The 21,326-nt window shown below is 39.1% G+C and overlaps 1 protein-coding gene across 2 annotated transcripts in view; it reads left to right on the top strand.

Moving 5' to 3' along the window:
- The first annotated feature begins 4,532 nt into the window (after positions 1-4,532).
- Positions 4,533-21,326, top strand: part of ACBD6 (acyl-CoA binding domain containing 6) — a 149,857-nt gene continuing 133,063 nt past the window's right edge. For both annotated transcript variants that reach the window (XM_066361670.1, XM_066361668.1), the window contains exons 1-3: positions 4,533-5,084; positions 11,720-11,784; positions 15,002-15,098. In XM_066361670.1, the coding sequence (XP_066217767.1) occupies positions 4,863-5,084; positions 11,720-11,784; positions 15,002-15,098 (384 nt within the window). In that variant the 5' untranslated portion in view covers positions 4,533-4,862. The remainder of the gene's footprint in view (positions 5,085-11,719; positions 11,785-15,001; positions 15,099-21,326) is intronic.

The raw sequence follows: 21,326 nt of genomic DNA, 5'->3' as shown, positions 1-21,326 counted from the left end.
TATTCAATAAAGATTTAGCTATGTGCTAGGTCTGGAGAATATAGCAATAATGAAAACAGACAAAAATCCCTGCCTTCATGGAACTTATATAAAAAGGACATAATAAATTAGTAAAATACATTGTAAGTTAGATGGTGGTAAGTGTTAAAGAATGAGATAGAGAGTGTCCATGAGGATGGGGTTGCAACTTTTAATAGGGCGGTCAAAGAAGATTTGACTAATATGACATTTGAGCGAAGACCTGAAGGAGTCAAGGACAAACTATGTGGATATTTGGGGATAGAATGCTCCAGAAAGAGAGAAATGGGAGTGTGCTAGATTATGCCTGGTTTGTAGAACCATAAGGAGGCTCAAGTGGCTGGAGCAGAGAAAGAAATAAATAATAGTGTCTATTGTGTCTAAAACAATAGGACTTTACATTTTTATAAATAAATGAATATTTTGATAGTAATATAAAAAATGTCAATTAGTCACAAAACTAGAATTATACTAAACCCAAACAGTTACTTTTGAATGGAAATATTCTGCCTGCTTGCCCAAACTTTGGTTTTGCCACCAAAAAAGTTATGAATTTTATTCATCTAGATTTCAGGTTAGTTCAGGATGTTGTGTCAAAGTATTTCACAAACCAATTCACAGCTTCTTCTCTTTGCATGTCTTCTGTAAAGTACAGTGTGTCCATAAAGTCATGGTGCACTTTTGACCGGTCACAGGAAAGCAACAAAAGACGATAGAAATGTGAAATCTGCACCAAATAAAAGGAAAACCCTTCCAGTTTCTGTAGGATGATGTGGCAGCATGTGCGCATGCACAGATGATGACGTAATACTGTGTATACAGCGGAGCAGCCCACGGCCATGCCAGTCGAGATGTGGACGGTGCAGAGAAAAGTTCAGTGTGTTCTGTGGCTCACTAAATTTGAATCCGTGACCAAAGTGCAACGTGAATATCGGCGTGTTTATAATGAAGCGCCACCACATAGGAATAACATTACTTGATGGGATAAGCAGTTGAAGGAAACCGGCAGTTTGGTGGAGAAACCCTGTTCTGGTAGGCCATCATCAGTCAGTGATAAGTCTGTAGAGGCTATACGGGATAGCTACCTAAGGAACCCTAAAAAATCTGTGCATGAGCCCACATCGAACTGCACTGAATAGGTATGAAACTGGGAGAGTTTTCCTTTTATTTGTGCAGACTTCACATTTCTATCATCTTTTGTTGTTTTCCTGTGGCTGGTCCAAAGTGCGCCATAACTTTATGGACACAATGTTCTTACGAAGAACTAGAGCCAATAGCGAATATAAACATAGGAAAATGCCAGCAAACATTGTCTAATATAACATTCAGATCTCTCAGCAAACTTTAACAGCACTATTCAGAGTCACTTAAAGAAATTGCCAGTTTAAGGACTTACTTTGCCTCCAAAACTTATTTCTCAGAACATCACTCATAGAATTTGTATAAAGTATACTTACATATAATACTTATTTTATTTGCTGGAATGACTCACTGTTAGCAGCAGATGGGGCCATGAACATGTGTACAACCCGGAAACCACTACAAGCAAAACTGATGAGAACTAGACCCTTTTCGCCTGCTTGCTCTTTTCCCTGGCTCACTTTGAACTCCAGATGTTAACATTTTTCTGCCACTGCTTTCAATTCAATTCGTTAGTGGATCTCTTTGAATTGTAACCCTATATGTTGATTGTTAAACTTTAATTCTAGCAGAATTATAATACTTTCTCCTGTCTTCCTGGTTTCTCAGGTGATTTTTCTTGAGATTCAGAAAAACATATACAGTTCCCAAGAAATGCTTGAATGGAACACTAATTGTAAAAGATCTAGTCCCTCAAACTCACCAGATCCTGATAGTTTTGGAGTTTTGATCGCATCTTCAAGAAATCAAATGTTCTCAAGTGTCAACGCCCTCCAGCTGTATACCTCTAGGAAGGCACCTGTAGCAGAGTTGTACTTACTACTTGTTGTAGCAAAGGAGAACACAAACCATGGGGAATGGTGGGCTGTCTCATTAAGAACATGCTCAGTAAGAACTATTATAGAATTTGGGCTTTCGTTGGTGATTTGGGGGAGAGGCCAAGGAAGCAGGGATTTATTCTTGATTGGATGCTGTCAAAAAGCTAGGGCAACCCTGCGATTGGGCATCTTAATAAAATCTTATCTGTAGGGAGAGAAGACTAGCAGGAGCATAAAGCTATAATACATAGTAAAGAAGTAGTAATTTTTTTTTTTTGCCAAGAAAAGGATTGTTTGATGTTTTATGGTTGGCAGAATGATTTTGTTTTTGTCTGTGCTTAGGCAAATTTATGGAGTGCTTTGCTTGGTCTTATCATGTTTTCAGAATGACCTTGTTTGAACTTGGTATTTCAAGAGATTATTTCTATTTTATAGGAGAGTAACATGGTTTAGCTGTGAGTAACAGTACAGCTTCTGACTACCAGAAGCTTCTCTTATTACCTTCTCTACTTACTAGCTTCTCTTATTAGCCTCTCTTCCTTGCTTTCCTACTCATTAGTTGTGCAGCCTTGGCTGAACCATTCTGTGCTAACTTCCTATGTCTAATGTGAAAATGATTCTATCTACCTAAAGTAGTAAGAATTAAGTCCCTTAAGCTTAAACAGTAGGGGATTCAATTAGTTATCACTTTTTAATTGCTAGAATATGTTCATCAGTTAACCCTAAACTGGATTATGAGCGCCTTGAGGGCAGGGACTAAGAATGGCACACCTGGATACTGTTAAAATCAAACTCAAAAAGCAATCAGATGTGAAAATTCCCTGAGCAGACAAAACCAGTTTAGTCATACAAGTAAAACCAATTTAGCTTATTTTGCAAGGCAAACGAGGCAAACTTGACCTGGGCCATTTTTTGCTTATGCCTTTGAAAATCACAAGCAAAATTTAAATTCTTCCCCCAAATTGATATGAGTTAGCCACTAACCGATTCTCTTTTAAGAAAATTCTTATATTAGGACCGATCACTGTGACAAATAAACAGTGACTGCCTCTACACTATATAAGCTGCTTTATAACACTATCTCTCTGAGTCTCATTCCATGTTTGAGAGCTCTGAGCTTACAAACTGTCTCTTTGGTGTGTGCATAACAGACTTTTACTAATTGTTGCTTAAGTGATTCATTGGTTTTAACTTTTTTTAGTGAACTTTGACAATATTCAAGCTATGTTAAATCCTGATCCAAACTCTCATCTTCCTGCCTTTTCTCCTTGTTCTCTCATCCTTTCTACCCTTTTCTCCTGCCCACCTTCTAATGTCTAACCCCAAAGGGTCAATAACCATTTAGAATACTTTCTTTTTACCATTCTGATGGTGCTCATTGCAGTGTTTTGAGTACTAAAGGACTGTAGTGTTCTGTCTTGTTTTTTAACACTTAGGACATAACTACTCAGTAAATGTTAACTATTATAATCATGTTACAGCTCTTTTATTTTTGTAAGTTCTTTAAGGACAGAACTGTATCTTCCCTTTTGGTTTCACTACAGTGTCTACTTTAAAGCACAGTGACAAAGGTTGAACTTGGAAGGACAATCGTGATGAGGGCCAAGGATTGGGGCTAAAGCCTGTGAGTTAGGGGTATTTCTCTCCAGTGCAAAGCAGGACACAGAGAAGAAATGACTTGGCAAATCGATCACAGTTGGGTGAGGCGTGAAGGCCCCATCTCCCAATTTTTCAGTCATTATTCAAGTTACAGCCTGTCAGCTGAGCTTAAGTGATTTCAAGAGGCTTTGGCTAGAAATAAAAGATGCTTATTCAGGGCATTAAGATTTCAACCAGAAATACAACTGGAGAGAAGAAAGAAAAGCTGATGGTTCTTAAAGTAAAAAGTACATTTCTGAGAAGAATCAGTCCTGCAGTGAACGTTCTTCTGTATGGCCTTCACGGCGTTACCATAGGTTATCTGAAAGTTTAATGTCTATCCAAACATTTTTGCAGAATTGGAAAGTTCAAAAATTTCCATTTGCAGGCTGGTTAGAAACAAGAATGGAATCACTTCCTCATAAGTCAATCTATTTGATTTTAATAATTTAGCAGTTTGTCTATCGTGACTCCATTTTATTTCTTCCAGCCAAACTCTCAAACAACTAGATGCAGGGATCCCAACCCTCTTTGGGGGCGCCTGGGACACAAACTCGGGGAAGCGGGCGCGCAGGCGGAACCTTAGTCCTTCCCTCTATGATTCCGTGACTCCACTCCTACAGCTACACTACCGAATCGAAGGCCTCCTTCCCCCGCGTTCCACGGGGGGCTATTCTGAGAACGGGTAGGAGTTTGTGACTACTAATTTGAGCTAAACGATGAAGGGACACCCCAACACAGGACAATTTCTCCAAAGGGCGTCTGCCCGGGACACTCCACGAGTCCCATAAAAAGGACGCCGCCTAACGGGGGACTGCGCACGTTACCCGCACCTGCGCCGAGCGTGACGGGGCGCGTGCTCGTGCGCGCGCTCAGGGCGCACGCCGCCCGCGCTCACGTCGCCCCGCCCCTGCCGCACGGCGCCCCCTCTTCAGGCCGAGCCATTCGCTGGACCCGCGCCGTTGGAGGGGCCCCGGGCTGCCCCGAGGCCACGGTTAGCCCCAGGAAGCCAGAGGAGACCTGGTCACCGCGGGAGAGCTGCGGAGGGGAACGGAGCCTGCCCTGCACGCCCCGGGAGAGACGGGGCCGGGGGCGGAGTTAGGGGAGGGAGCGCGGAGTGAGTGAGCCGGGTTCCGGCTCCGGCTCGGGCTACGGAGCCAGCCCGGTTGGCCGGGCCCGTGAGCGGGCGTCACACCCGACCTGAAGAGGACCGAGTGGACGCAGAGGGTCGGAGGGGGGCGAGGACACATGGCCTCTCCGTTGCTGGCCGCGGGGACCACCACGGGCGACAGTAGCGGGGAACTGAGCTCGGGGGACGACTCCGGCAACGTGGACTCCCTCCCGAGCCCCGAGACCGAGGCGGCCCGGAGCCTGGCGGAGCTGTTTGAGAAGGCTGCGGCGCACCTCCGGGGCTTGCTGCACGTGGCCAGCAGGGAGCAGCTCCTGTACCTGTACGCCAGGTACAAGCAGGTAAAGTCGCGGGGAGGGCTGGGTGCGGGAGAGCGACGAGGGGCCTTCTCTTTCCAACACAAACTAATAGGAAACGTGCTTGGTACATGGCCAGTAATGAAGTAAGAGTGTGTGTGCGTGCGTGTGTTCTGTTTTGTTTGATTCTTCGTCATCCTTTAAAAATAAGCATCATTACGGACATGGAAAGAACCTGTCGGCTGTCCTCGGAGTGATGTTTGGCAGAATAACCGTTTCTCTGTGTCTTCGAGTTGCTAAGTGACCGTGCGCTTACGCTTTTACCAGTTTTAGGGTCTTTATGGAATGAGGATGACAAAGTAAGATTTGTCATTCATTCTTGCCAAAAGGGTCATATGGATGTAAAGTGAAAAAAATTATTTTGAGATCCGAGAGAATAATATGATTGTAGTAAAAAGGGTGAATGCAATACAAAATAAGGTATTATTACTTTTGTTGTATTTTTTTTTTAAACCCTAACTACCTTAGCTGATTAGGCTACTGTCTGTTAGAGACAACTCTAAAAATTTTAGAGCTCAAAAACAGATGAAATAATGGCCCTCTTTTACTGAAAAATGATTCTCAGAGAGCGTAGATAACTTGCTTAGGGTCATACAGCTAAGTCAGTCAGAACTACAACTACCTTGTAGCTCCTGACTCTAAGACCCAAGACTTTACTTGGAAATGTGGAAATACAAATAGTAGTCATGTCATGTAAGACATTAATTTGTCGTTTGGTTAGGTATCAGAGGGAAAAATGATTACTTCATCAAAATCAACAAATACGTGTTCACCATCTTTTATATGTGAAACACTTGTGTGTGATGCCTGTGGGGAATGCAGAGAAGCAAGAGCGTCGCTAGACTTGCTTTCAATATACAAAGTTACCTGCAGTCCAGATTTAAGCACTGAAAACTTATCAACAGGAGTGAAATAACAATTCAGGGAAACTCAAAGCTCACTTCACTGGAAGCAATGAAGTGCTGGATAATAGCCCATTTTATTTTATTAAAATTTTAAAAACTTTTCTTTTACCTTATGGTATTTATTTCCCCTGTGTTCTTTTTCTTTCTTTAATAGTTGTGGACTGGCCCTGGCCGGTTGGCTCAGCGGTAGAGCGTCGGCCTGGCGTGCAGGGGACCCGGGTTCGATTCCCGGCCAGGGCACATAGGAGAAGCGCCCATTTGCTTCTCCACCCCCACCCCTCCTTCCTCTCTGTCTCTCTCTTCCCCTCCCGCAGCCAAGGCTCCATTGGAGCAAAGATGGCCCGGGCGCTGGGGATGGCTCCTTGGCCTCTGCCCCAGGCGCTAGAGTGGCTCTGGTCGCGGTAGAGCGACGCCCCGGAGGGGCAGAGCATCGCCCCCTGGTGGGCAGAGCGTTGCCCCTGGTGGGCATGCCGGGTGGATCCCGGTCGGGCGCATGCGGGAGTCTGTCTGACTGTCTCTCCCCGTTTCCAGCTTCGGAAAGATACAAAAAAAATAAATAGTTGTGGACTCCCTCTGTATTATTCTTCAACTGAATATACTGAATAGAGATGAACCTTTTTTTTTTTCTTTTGTGGATTGATGAATATCAATTGAATTGACCTGAGAGATACTGTTGTAGATACAAACAGTATAAATCATAGTGTTGAATGAAAATTGCCCCTGGCATTTGCTTTCTTGGGTAAGTTCTGGTTATCAGTTTTCTCTTTGGTCACTTACCCTGTCCTAATAATGTTAAAATGAGAATCTCAATTATTTAACAAGAATTTATTGAGCATTTGTACTAGGTCCTGGAGCTTGGCTGTCTGATGATTCTCTGAGCAGCTTAAGAATAATTTTCTCCAAATTCCCTAGAAAACATTCTCTCTCGGACATATCTTTAATATTGTTATTAGTGTCATCATTGTTAAAGGTCTGATTTCTTAATTATCAGTAAAATAGTTGCCTGTTAACCACTCTGTCTCAAATATACTCTCTTCATCCCAACAGTCGGAAAGAGGCGTGTCCCTCACCCTTACAAGAACTTAACAGTAGGATGTCTACTAGAGATATTCTGTATCTGGAAAATAAAACTTCATTATTAAAGAATAAGATAATGCTTATTTAGCTATGACACAGTTTTCATCAATAGCTTCTAAAATATCTTATTTTTAGCAAAATTCTGACTGTTAAAAATAACATCTTTGATAGAAAAAGTTGAAAGTCCAATCTAATTCCTGCATGATGGATCAAAATTTCTCTTGAAATAATTATATTTTGTATTCAGAATAGCATCCTATATTGTTGGCTGAATGAGATAAGGTTGTCAGCAGGAAGGTGATGAAAATAAGCTATGAATCATTTTTCCTCAGGCAGAGCCCTAAACTCACTTAATAACTCTTTTTGTCTCAGATAACTTTATAGCTCCAAAATCATCTTTTAGTGAAATTTCAAAAAGATCACACCAATTAACAGGGTTGTTTTTTTTTTTGTTGTTGTTGTTGTTTGTTTTTTTGTGCACTAGCGTACATTCTCCCAACAGAAGATAAGTAATTAACATGTGAAAATCATAGGACAATGAAAATTTTAAACTCCTTTTGGCTTCATTGTATAGGTCCTGTCAGCACTAATACAAGTTAAACTACTCATGTCCCCCTACTTTAACCTGGTTACACTTGATTCACTGACATTCACCTTTGGCAATCTTTGTTGAAAATTCTGTTTCAAGGACACTGAATATACATCATTTATCAGAGAGAACAGAGTTTAGATGCTCGGTTAAAGTGGTACATTTCATAACTCTGCTTTATAGCTTAGGATTGATTATCTAATACTTTGGAAACTCTTACTCATGATGTCCTAAAATCCTATAGTTTTATTTTCTCTGTTGTTTCTGGATCCAGAACTGTTCTTCGAATTTGGGCATGCAAACACTGTGTCAGTTGGGATATAGGGTCAGCTGCTGGACTTGTATTTTCAGCTCACCATGGTCTAGAGCAGTGGTAGTCAACCTGGTCCCTACCACCCACAGGTAGGCGTTCCGGCTTTCATGGTGGGTGGTAGCGGAGCAACCAAAGTATAAAATAAAATAAAAAGATAGATTTTACTATAGTAAGTTGTTTCATAAAGATTTATTCTGCCAAACTTAGCGAAAATCCAACATAAAGTACTTGGTAAGTAATTATTATTATATGCTTTAACTTGCTGTAACTCTGCTTTATAAATTTTATAAAGTAAAGTTACTTCCCTACTTTATAAATTACCATTACTGTGGAACCGGTGGGCGGTTAGAAAATTTTACTACTAATAGAGATACAAAAGTGGGCGGTAGGTATAAAAAGGTTGACTACCCCTGGTCTGGAGGTAGGTGACCGAGAACTGGTAGGGTGGTTCTGCCTCATGCAACCTCCAGCAGCCTGGTCTCTTTCTGTCCTGTAGCCTGGCCTTCCCCCAAGGCTGCAGTTCTCAAATGATGGTCTGTAGACCCCATAGAATGCCTGTGACTTAGGGGATCTGTAAGATTAGACTATTTTCATAATAACGCTAAGACAGTCTTTGCCTTTTCTCTGTGCTGTCATGGTGGATAAAACTGCTGATACATTAGCATGAATCAAGGCACTCGCAGTAAATTGTACTAGTAATCATATTTCTTTGCCACCATGTACTTAGAGAAGAAAAAAGCCAGTTTCACTTAAAAATGTCTTTGTTGAAGCAGTAAAAATTATTGATTTTTATTAAATATGAACTCAAGTACAAGTCTCTTTAATATCGTGTGTGATGAAATAGGGGGTACACACAAAGCACTTTGGCCGCACACTGAATTATATTGGCTATTTTGAGAAAAATACTTGTGTAATTTTGGGGTTGTAAGCTGAGCTATCCACTGTCTAATTAAATATTTTTACTTAATAGAACAACTCACAGGTGACTTGTACTTATTCAGATTTGAGTATTTAGCAGAAAGTTTCTTGAAAATGAATGAAGTGACTGTATCACTTTAACAGTATTTGTTGCCAATGATAACATTTAAGCCTTCAAGTGAAAATTAGGAATTTGGAAAATCTTCCACATGAGCTTGACAGCTTCCTAATAGTTAAATACATTTTTTTGATTAGTAGTGATTTTGATGATTGTGAACTTTTGTAGTATAATGAACTGTGTCAACATTTGGAAAGTCTGCATAACCTAATTTGCTTAATACTGCTTGGAATAATATCACAAATTATGTAAGGATAAAAGAACCTTTCAAAGTGCAAGTCAGACCAGTGGATTTAATGCACCAGTAATGAAAATTTCATTAATATAACTTCAGATTCCAGATTGCAACTAACCTTAAACTACCACTTACTAAGTTTGGTATGGTATCAAAAATGAGTATCAACAGTTACCTGAAAATGCTACTAAAATACCACTTTCTTTTCTAACAGCATATCTTTGTGAAGCTGAATTTTCTTCATATATCATAGTTCAACCAAAGCAGCATATTGCAGTAGATTGAATGCAGAAGTAGATTTCTGAGACTATTTTAGGCAGTCGTTAGAGATTTGTGAAATGTAAAACAGTTTCACTTTTTTTTTTACTATATTTTGTTTTTTGCTTTAGACTATATGGTTGTTTGTGGGGTTTTTTTTTACAAAATTTTATTTATGTTAACATATAATGAGTTTATTATTTTTAAATGAATTGATACATATTTTTAAGTGTCTTAGTTTCTAATGTGTAAATATCAATAGATATGAGACCAAAATGTTTGAGTACTGCTGCTATATGACCCTCTTCCTATGGCCAGAGATAGCTCACCATTGCCACATGCATGTCCTAGAAGGGCAAAGGAAAAGGGAAGGACAAGCCCCCTTCCTAAGAAAAGATATTTGTATGACTTAACACACTTTCAGTCCCCATGCCTGAGCAGAAGTTGCATGGCTACGTGTAATGTGTAGCTGGATAGTCATGTGTCTAGCTGAGACTTCTGTTAACTGTAGGAAAAATGGAGAATAGATATTGCTGTTTGTTTCTGCCACTGGCTGCTGTCTGGTTAAAAATCCAAAATAGTAATAACAGCTGTTTTTATGATGCCCAATAATCTCATTTCATATTTCTATCAATCCAGTAGTTCAGGTGATATTAGAAATGCTGAAACTGAAGCCTAGCTTCTGTGTAACATGTAAAACTGAATGTTACAGGAAAGGAATATTGGGATTTGGAGTCAAACAGTCCTAGATTCAAATGCTGGCTACCGATTAGGATTTACTAACATGTGGACTGCGACAGGCCCGCTCAACTCCTCTGTACTCATTTGGAAAAAGTTTGTAATGGGAAACCTAACGGACTGTTGTGTGGCTCGTTTAATATAACACAGGTGGAGCTTTCATGCAACAAATGCAGCTTCTGCTCTCTCACCTCCTTTGTCCCTTCATAACAGGGCTGCTGCTCTGTAAGTACATGTTTTAGTAACAGCCAGATTAATTGTGCTGGATTGCTAAGCAAATGAAAAAGATAATGATAGTTAGGATTTTGAAGATGGATGAGATCATTGTGGAGTGAAAGCATTCTTAGAATCTGAACCTTGAGTGGGAGGTGTGGCATTTTGAAAAGCTGAGGGAAGAAGAGGAGGCATTTCTGGTGAGGGGAATTACATTGAGCAAAACTTAGAATAAAAGTCCCTAAGGTAGCGAGTAGACCAATCTGGCTAGTGAGTAGACCATCATATTGATGCTAGCAAAATTTGAGTGTAAAAGAGTAATAGGAGATAGTGGGCAGATCTCCGAGAAGTGGATTGGGTCAGATTGGGGTACGTATTTAGCGTTAGGAAAAGTAGGTGTTTTGCTGAACACTTATGTAATGCATTCATTCTGTACTCAACTATCTTAAGTTAGGCACTATATTAGGTGCAATGATTGAGTTAGTAACAGTTTCTTACAGGCTATATTCTATTAGAAAGATGAAACTACACAAAACTTTCTAACAAGGTAAAAGTGAAAAGTGCTATTATATTGTAGATGGGTAATCAGAAAGGGAGATTTGTTCTGGCAGTGGGAATTGGGCTAGATAGGGAATTCTGCACTTATGTGAATTTCATTTATACTTACAATGATGATAATTACTGCATAGTTTAACTGGATTGAAAAATAAGCATTTACCACAAACAAGAAAAAATTATTGTGGAATAGATAAAATGTATATTGTTGAGACATTTTTTGCACAGCTTTCAAGATGTAAATTTAAATTGATTATTTTCATAGTAGAGCACTTAAAAAATAGTGTTTTATCCTGGAATTTGGGAGAAATAAAGTGCTAATAGTGTTATGAGCATCGGCATAAATAAACAATATTATGAATTGTGATAAACTGTACTTTAATATTTATTGCATGTTTTAAAATTCTATATTATAAATGGTAATTAGGATGGCATCATGTATATTTGTCATATATAATTTGTCTATTAGGGATGCAACTGTCACCCATATTTTTTAATGTATTATAGTATTAGTGTTATTTTATGTAATAAGCAAAACTAGCCTATATTTAAAGTTTGAGGGTTTTTGTTTGCTTTTGCAAAGTATGTTATGTTTTGTTATTCTATAAAGGTGCAAATATTTTCTAAGAATACATAGTTAATTTGAAAATGAAAAGTTTCTTTGAAAAATAAGTTCTTGATTTCTCCTCCTCTTCATTTAGGTCAAAGTTGGAAATTGCAATACTCCTAAACCAGGCTTCTTTGATTTTGAAGGAAAGCAAAAATGGTAAGAAGTTCTTGAAATCTATTGCAGTTAATTGAAATGGTTTAGGTGTTTAGGAATTAGATAGGGGTGATCAGATTAAAGAATTATTTTCATATTAATCTCTGCTGTAGACTGCTAAAAGCAGGCTATTGGAAGAGAGATTAAAAGAATCCGATTTTAGCTAAGTCTCCTAAAGGATTCTTGTGCCAGGATGTTGGTATGCAAGTACATAGTTCACAACCGACAGACATCCCTTACGGAAGAATAGCTCCTTAGAGAGTGACCAAATGCACTGATGCTGGCGACTTGACTGTCCCGTCACAGAGTCACCACTCCCCCCCTGGAGGGATCTTTGGGACAAGGCTAGGAGGCCGAGAAGGGAGAAGAGCAGGGAAGATCCATTTCTTACTCTTCTCTGCACCCCACTTTTGTCTCATCCCTAGTGGTCTTCTGTTCCTTGCCCACCCCCCACAATAAAGAAGTGCTGACCATACCCTCTAGGGAAGAGGGAGAAAAAACATGCTGAGTTCACGTCTGTCCTGAATTATGTTAAAAGATTATACTCTCCCCAGTTTTTGTTATAATCCAGAGGTTTCCTCTTATCCTATGAGGCCTTATTTCCTCTTACTTTGTCTAAATGGAAAAAAAGAAATTGCAACAGTAAGGAACCTTAGTTATAGCAGGAAAGACTTTGGAGCATTGGCCCTATAATTAATGTATAAAGGGAAGGGTTTTAAAAAAATGAAATATGGTTGTAGGGAGAAGTGCTAAAAATAGATTCTAACTTACGTTCTATAGCAGTCCTGCTAAAAATGTGGTCTCCAGCACGAGGTGCCTGTCTGTGAACGGTTACCTAGCCCTAGGGAGATGCAGACCTGGACACCGAATGTACATCACGTCCGGCATTCAGCATGCCGTTTAGTTCCACTGACTCATTTGTGTGTGGGACATTCTCAGTCAAGGAAGCTGGGCTTTGGTTTTCAATTCTGGCCCAAGGTTTCTTTGCTGGTGATAACGATTAGGTCTCTGACTGGAGCTTTATTACTATTATGGATAATACCTGGTGTAACTTTTATTGTGGGTTTTTTGTTTTAATTCATGAAATTTCATAACTTCGTTAATTTTCTCTATACTTGCCTGTTTTTTAATTGTTTTTAACAATTTTAAAAAGTTTCAATTTTATAACCACTATAACAGTTCAGGTTAGAATCTAAATTGGATGCTAAAACTATTAGATGAAAAACAACTGGGGACCTGTGTTGTCCAGTCTGACCCACAGTTTACTGATCCATTACAAGGAGGGAAACGGCAGATACTGCTTTAACAAGTCCTTAGTCTTATCATTGAAGATGGGACAGACTATCATGTGTCCTCTGACAAGATGCATTGAAAACAACATGTCACCCGTGTATTGGTCTTGACAAAATACTCAACCTGATTCTAATCCTAATTATTCATTTTTGGCATGAACACTGTAGGTGAGGAAGCGATCAGACCAGTCCAAATTGAGGGATATTTATAAAACAACTGGTTTGGACTCTTGGAAATAGCAGCATCATGGAAGACAAGAGCTCAAGATACATGAAACTCTGTGCTATGTCTGAATCTTTCTGGCTCCTGGTCTGGGAGAAGAACGCTATGAAGGAAATTATTGGGAAATCTGTACTGATGTTAAGTTTTCTCAATTTGACATATGCTGATATATCTAGGGGTGAAGTGTTAGGACGTATACAAGGAACACTCAAGAGAGTAAGTAAAAATAAATTTAGAAATCCTCGGAAAGATGTTATATTCATCATAGGAGCAGGAAGGTAGTTAGGAAACTGTGGGACTGAGTTCTAGTTCACAGTGGATCAGTGGCTATACTTACTGGTGGGAAATAGAATTGTTAGGGAAAAACCAAGAAGGATCCTGGCTGCTTGCAGAAAAGAAGACTAAACTGTTTCTTAGGACGAAAATATTACTCTTGGTTTTAGTGCAGGTCTTGCCCTTTTGCATTCTTACCTCTGTCCTCACCAGCCCTCACTTTTGAAGTCCCTTCCCAAGGCCTTAGGATCTACTACTAGCAGCTTATAGCTAAGATAACAACAGAAGGCGGATGTGTATTTCTCACATCTTAAGAAAGAAATTTGAGACATTTTCCCAGGGAATGTTGTTTTGTGTGATGATTAGTTTCCATATTACCAAAATACCGTAAGCACAGCTAATTCATAAGATGGGAATTACTTTTCTTGGTCTGTAGATCAGACATTTTCAACAGGGGTAAAAGTTGGTTTGGGGCAGTTATAAAATCTTAGATGTTACAATGGTTCATGGTCTTCCAAAATTCAACAGATAGCCAATATATGTGGATTATTAAAATTCCATGGGGGAGGGTGATTAGGAAAAAAATATCTAAAAGGCTCATTAGGTGGGTGATAAAATCGGTATTGCTTCCTGACTAGGTGGTGGTGCAGTGAATAGAGCCTGGGATGCTGAGGACCCAACTTCAAAACCCCAACGTCACCGGCTTGAGTGTGGGATCATAGACATGATCCCGTGGTCGCTGGCTTGAAGTCCAGCATCACTGCCTTGAGCAAGGAGTCACTTGCTCTGCTGGAGCCCCCCCCCCCTCCCCGTCAAGGCACATATGACAAAACAATCAATAAACAAGGCACCACAACAAAGAATTGATGCTTCTCATCTCCTTTTCTGACTCTCTCTCTCTCTCTCTCTTACACACAATTGGTATTGCTGTAGACCAATGTAAATGGAAAAGGAGAGGGCTACTCATCTATGACATTATATCTATCACCAGGCCCAGGAAATGTGTGTTAATTTTTTTTAATAAGAAACATACTGTTAAACCCTGGGCCTGCCTGGTCAAGGCACATATGGGAGTTGATGCTTCCTGCTCCTCCCCCCTTCTCTCCCTCTCTCTCTCTTCTCTAAAATGAATAAATAAATAATTTTGCCTGACCTGTGGTGGCGCAGTGGATAAAGCATCGACCTGGAAATGCTGAGGTCACCGGTTCGAAACCCTGGGCTTGCCTGGTCAAGGCACATACGGGAGTTGATGCTTCCAGCTCCTCCCCACCTTCTCTCTGCTCTCTCCTCTCCCTCTCTGTCTATCTCTCTCCCTTTCTCTCTCCTCTCTAAAATGAATAAATAAAATTTAAAAAAAAAAAAAAAGAAAGAAACATACTGTTGTGTTACTTACATGGGTAATGGTGGGTCATTTGGTTATTCTCTGCTACAGGGAAGCATGGAAAGCACTTGGTGATTCAAGCCCAAGTCAAGCAATGCAGGAGTACATCACAGCGGTTAAAAAATTAGATCCAGACTGGAATCCTCAGGTAAGAGTTATGATGATAAATAATACTTTTCAAAAAACATAATCTTTCTCACAAATAAATGTTTAAACTTAGGCTTAAGTAGCATTCATAAAGTTTTGTTTCCTCAAATCAAACGACTCTAAACTTACTGCATATTTATCTAAAAATACAATTGCTTAAACATTAATATAACCACTAATACTGAGAACATCTCTGAATTGTAGAGACTTTTTAAATAGCATAACAATAATTTCAACTATGTAAAAACTATTTTAGAATTTGAAAGAATTTAACACCAGATCATCATTGTTGAAAAATGGTAGGTATCTCTTGGGGTTTTTTCATGAGCCCCTTCTGTGAAAGTACAAAATGCCTATTGATAGGAATAAAATATGACTAGCACTTGCTTCTGCCTCTGTGTGGTTTCCAGTATATTGGAGAAGACAGAACACACTGGAATATGATCAGGAGTATAAAATGGTAACAATCAAGTGCTAGGAATTCGGTGGAAACAGAGATTGCTTCAGACTTTGGGGCCATTGGATGTTGTTCACTTAAATGTACTCTTTTTTTAGTAAACTTATTGGAGAACATCTATAAAGAATTTAATAAAAGGTAGAGTTACAACTTTATTTTAAAACATTTTTTAAAATCATAGTGGACAGGTGTTTCAGTGGAATAAAGGCTGGATTGATACCATGTCAAAAATACAAATTGAACATTTTAATAAAATATCTAGGCCAAACTTTTCAGAAGTGAATGAATTCAGCAATATTCAATGTTTTTTGATAAGTTAGTTCATGGTTACATATTAATTACCATTATGAAGGAAATTTTTTTTTTATTACAGAGACAGAGAGAGTCAGAGAGGGATAGACAGGGACAGACAGACAAGAACGAAGAGATGAGAAGCATCAATCATTAGTTTTTCGTTGTGCGTTGCGACTTCTTAGTTGTTCATTGATTGCTTTCTCATATGTGCCTTGACCGCGGGCCTTCAGCAGACCGAGTAACCCCTTGCTGGAGCCAAGGACCTTGGGTCCAAGCTGGTGAGCTTTTTGCTTAAGCCAGATGAGCCCGCGCTCAAGCTGGCGACCTCGGGGTCTCGAACCTGGGTCTTCCGCATCCCAGTCCGACGCTCTATCCACTGCGCCACCGCCTGGTCAGGCTTATGAAGGAATTTTATTCCATCAATCATGGAATCTTAAAATGTCAGAGTTGTGAGGAACCTCAATGAATATGTGTTCTGCTGTATAAAAGTGTATCTTAATTATGAGTATAAAGAGAAGCAGATATCTTTGATAACGTGACTGCTTTATGGGTACCGTTGAAATCTTTTCTGATGTTTTTGATGTACATGAGTATTCATTCTTAGAAGTATACCTTTTATTAGTATTTTTAATAAAACATCAAGTTTTCATACAAATATATAGCATAAAAGACCTAAAAACTTAACCTGAAATTCAGTGGTCAAAACAGGTACCCCTCTGAGCTGAACTCATCTTGAATGCATGTGGCATATTATTTGAAAAAAGACAAACAGAACTTGAATTTGAATGTTTTTAGGTGGACTCCTCAGGTCCAGTCACTGTGGTCTCAGTTCTTTTTTTTTTTTTCTTCTGAAGCTGGAAATGGGGAGAGACAGTCAGACTCCCGCATGCGCCCGACCGGGATCCACCCGGCACGCCCACCAGGGGTGACGCTCTGCCCACCAGGGGGCGATGCTCTGCCTCTCCGGGGTGTCGCTCTGCCGCGACCAGAGCCACTCTAGCGCCTGGGGCAGAGGCCAAGGAGCCATCCCCAGCACCCGGGCCATCTTTGCTCCAATGGAGTCTTGGCTGCGGGAGGGGAAGAGAGAGACAGAGAGGAAGGAGGGGGTGGGGGGTGGAGAAGCAGATGGGCGCAGATGGGCGCTTCTCCTATGTGCCCTGGCCGGGAATCGAACCCGGGTCCCCTGCACGCCAGGCCGACGCTCTACCGCTGAGCCAACCGGCCAGGGCCAGTTCTTTCTGTTGATCTATGCTTGACTGTTTCCAGTGCCTGGCCTAAGTAGACAAATATTTGAGTTTATAACTTCTGATAAGTGATAGAATTTATGATTTCTTACCTTCAATATCTTAATTACTAAATTAAATTCTATTAACTAGGACTCTTACAAATGCTTGCCGAGTCCATGGGTTAGGTAATTCTTTGTTATGGAAATCCAGATAGGCATTAAGAGTGCTTTTTAAAAATATCTGAATCTCTCAGATTGAACATATACTTGATGTGTAAACCAAGCAGAATCAAAGGTACCTTCAAATAAACATCATTCTTTAGTATTGATACATTGTTCTAAATATATTTTGACATCATAATCTAGTTGTAAAGAGGAATTTTGTTACATTTACATTTTTAGTTTGAGCACTCTGAGCTGGTGGTCCCTTTGACTCGGCATGTTCTCCGTCTTTCTGACTGGTATGGGCAGATCGTGACCCCAATCTCAAGAGATTTGATTCAGTTCATGATCTTTTAGATTAAAAACTCATTTTCTTTTGATACTTGTTTTTAAAACCAGTGAAATAATAACTCATGCTATATGTGCTGAGCTCTTACACATGTGTCTGCCTTTGAAATCTTTATGAGAATCTTTAGAATTAGAAACTATTATTGCCTGTATTTTAAAATAAAGAAATTTAGGTACAGAGAGGTTTAGTACCTTGTCTAAAATTAGGCAGCTAATAGGTGATGGTAATGGGATTTGAGTCTGTGCTTATGAGTTTAGAGCCCCACTCTTAACCACTCTGCTCCCTGTTCTGTAGTTTACCATTATATATATATAGCTTATGATATAGATGTACATACACATATGTAAACTTGTGTATATTTGTATATAAAAATTCAAGTTAAGGTCTTTACTTTTTAATCAAAGCTGCATGGTACCTTGAAGTATAAAATGAACAAAGCTTTAAAATGCAACCCTTGGGCTATGTTTTGTTATGTTTCATCTTAAGAATGTGTTGCATAATTAATATAATCAAAGCAATTCCTTTGCCTTATTTATTTTTTGGAAGGAGGAGAGTGGGTTTTTATTTTTATTTTTGACAAATAAAAACTATATATGTAAGGAGTACAATGTGATGTTTTGATATTCATCTATAAATACATTGTGAAATGATTATCACAATCAAACTAATTAACATATCCATCACTTCCCATAGTTATTGTGTGTATGCGAGCACGCACACGTGTGCGGTGAGAACACTTGCGATCTATTCTCAGCGAATTTTAAGTATATAATACATTATTATTAAGTAATTACTAATAACAATACATTATTATTAACTAATATATACCTATACCAGGTATATGTTTTTTTAAGTTTCAACAATAATATAAGGAACCTCTGGATAGCTTTTATCACGAAACCATTGTTTTTCGTTTGCTTTAGCATACATACAACACATATACATATATATGTATAAATAAATTTTTTTTGAACCATTTTAGATAAGTTGGTGATATCATATCTGTTTACCACTAAATGCTTCAATTTTTCCTAAGAACAAGGACCTCTTATACAACTCTACCATAATTATCAAAATTGGACATTTTTTTCCTGTATGATTTTTGTTGTGAATTCTTTTGAAAAAAAAAAAAATTTTTTTTTTAAGAACACTTGGGCTCAGAGTCCCTGCAGGGCATTTAGACACACACACATATATAACTTTATATATATATATTTTAAACATTTAAGGTGTACAGCACAATGATTTGATATATATATAGTGAAACAATTACTGCAGTCAAGCTAATGTATCATCTCACATAGTTTCATTTCTTTGTGATGAAAGCATCTGCTTTTCTCTTAGCATATTTCTGGTATAATACTGTTTAGCTATCTATACTTATCCTATATACCTTCGACTTGGTGCCCTTTGACCAACATCCTCTTCCCACAACCCCTAGTAAACATCATTTTACTCTGTTTCTATGAGTTTGACTTTTTAATTATCTTAAGAGTTCATATATATATAAGCGAGATTGTATAATATTTGTCTTTCTCTGTCTGGCTTATTTCACTTAATACGTCCTCCAGATTTATCCATGTTGTCACAAATGACAGGATTTACTTTTTCTTATATATGAATAATAGTTTTATATATAAACTACATTTTATTTATCCATTAATCCATATATGGACACTTAGGTTGTTTCTGTATCTTCACTATTATGAACCATGTTGCAGTGAACATGGGAGTGCAGATACCTCTTTGAGATTCTGATTACATTTCTTTCGATATACAACCAGAAGCGGGATTGCTGGGTCATATGGGAGTTTTTTTTGTTTTTGTTTTTTTTTAATTTTGTGAGGAGAACCTCCATATTGTTTTTTGTCATGGTTATATCAATTTACATTCCCACCAACAGTCTACAACAATTCTCTTTTTCAAAATCAGGAATGTTAACTTTGATTCAATATTATTGCAAAACCCATAGTTCATACTCAGATTTATCATTTATTTAAAAAGCGTCCTTTGTAGTTATTTTTAAAATCCTGACTCATCATCCAATCCAGGATCATGCATTGCATTTAGTGATCATGTCTCTTTACTTTCCTTTAATCTAGATCAGTTTCTCAATTTTGCTTTTTCTTTCCTGTGATATTTTTTAAGAATATTGGCCAGTTATTTTTGTCAAATGTGACTTATTTTGCATTTGTCTGTTTTCTTATAATTAGATTCAGATTACACATTTTTAGGAGGCATACTACAGAATCGTGTCCCTCTTAGTACATTACTCAAGGAGAAACATGTCATTTGTCCTAATATTGGATTATGTTAATTTTGATCCCTTGCCTAAGGTGGTGCCTGCCTGATTTCTCTACTGTAAAGTTCCTATTTTCCGGCCTGACCTGTGGTGGCACAGTGGATAAAGCATCGACCTGGAAATGCTGATGTTGCCGGTTCGAAACCCTGGGCTTACCTGGTCAAGGCACATATGGGAGTTGATGCTTCCAGCTCCTCCCCCCTTCTCTCTGTCTCTCTCTCCTCTCTCTCTGTCTCTCCCTCTCCTGTCTAAAATGAATAAATAAAAAATAAAGAAAAAATTTAAAAAAAAAAGTTCCTATTTTCCCTTTCTAATTAATGAGTAATTTGTGGGGAGATACTTTGAGACTAAGTATTCTTTTCCTAATCAGATTTCACCCACTAGTTTTAATATCCATTAATGATTTTCTAACTCCATCATTTCTTCTACATTTATTATTTGCCATTCAGCTGTAAGAATGGGCTTTCCCTTCTCTACCATTTATTTGTTTATTCATTGTCAAGAACTGTGAAAGGTCTAGGGTTGTACCCTACTTGCAAGCTAATAAGTTAGCCTGTTAGTGTTTCTTAGATGCTGGCAGAGGTACAAGACACCTGGGTCTGAGCCAAAGGACTTGATTATTCATGGCATGGCAAACTGCATGAGCTTCATTTGATTTGTATCGGTTCCCATGTTCCCCTGGTCCCCCAGGGATGGCGCAGGTGGGCCTAGATAGGTTCCTGCAAATGCAATGGGTTGTGCTCTAGGGAGCACTGAGCTTCAGGGATTCACCACTTTTAGAACAGGTGGAAGCAAGCCTGCCCTGTCAGGGGTTGAGAAGACATTACCTCATCCATGAAGGTGGCTCACTGTACACTCAGCCGTGAGAAATGGCTCAGGTAAAGAGTGGTCAGAGCCTGGCATGCTGGATATGAATGCAGAGTAGAGACACTCAGGGTTTGTGGTTTATTGTCTCTCCCAACAGTGATGTATTTATGTCATGGATTTTTAGTTTATTCAGTGGCTCTTGTGTCTTTTTGATATATCCCCATAATTCTTTGAGCATTTTCTTCCTAGCACAAAATGTTTCAGGCTCTATTAGTTTCCTGCAGTTGCCATTGCAAAGAATTACAAGCTGGTACCTTTGTAGCTTAAAACAACGGAAATTTTTTGTTCACAGTTCTGGAGGTTCAAGGTCTGAAATCAAGGTCTAGCAGAGCCATGCTCTCTTTGAAGCTCTAGGGAAGAATCCTTCCTGGTCTTGACCAGCTTCTGGTGGCCTCAGGTATTCCTTAGCTCGTGGCAGCGTAACTCCAGGCTCTATCTGCATCTTCACATGGCCTCTTTCCTGTGTCTCTATCCACATCTCCCTCTCCTTTCTCCCACACAGATACCAGTCATTGGATTTAGAGCTCTCCTTATACCTCATCTTAACTTTTTCCCCTCCAGCTTTGAGATATT

This window comes from Saccopteryx leptura, chromosome 2 (genome assembly GCF_036850995.1).
Source record: "Saccopteryx leptura isolate mSacLep1 chromosome 2, mSacLep1_pri_phased_curated, whole genome shotgun sequence".
In the NCBI taxonomy this organism is placed as follows: Eukaryota; Metazoa; Chordata; class Mammalia; order Chiroptera; family Emballonuridae; genus Saccopteryx; species Saccopteryx leptura.
Note: the sequence above shows the minus strand (reverse complement) of the source record. Positions and strands in the feature narration are given on the sequence as shown.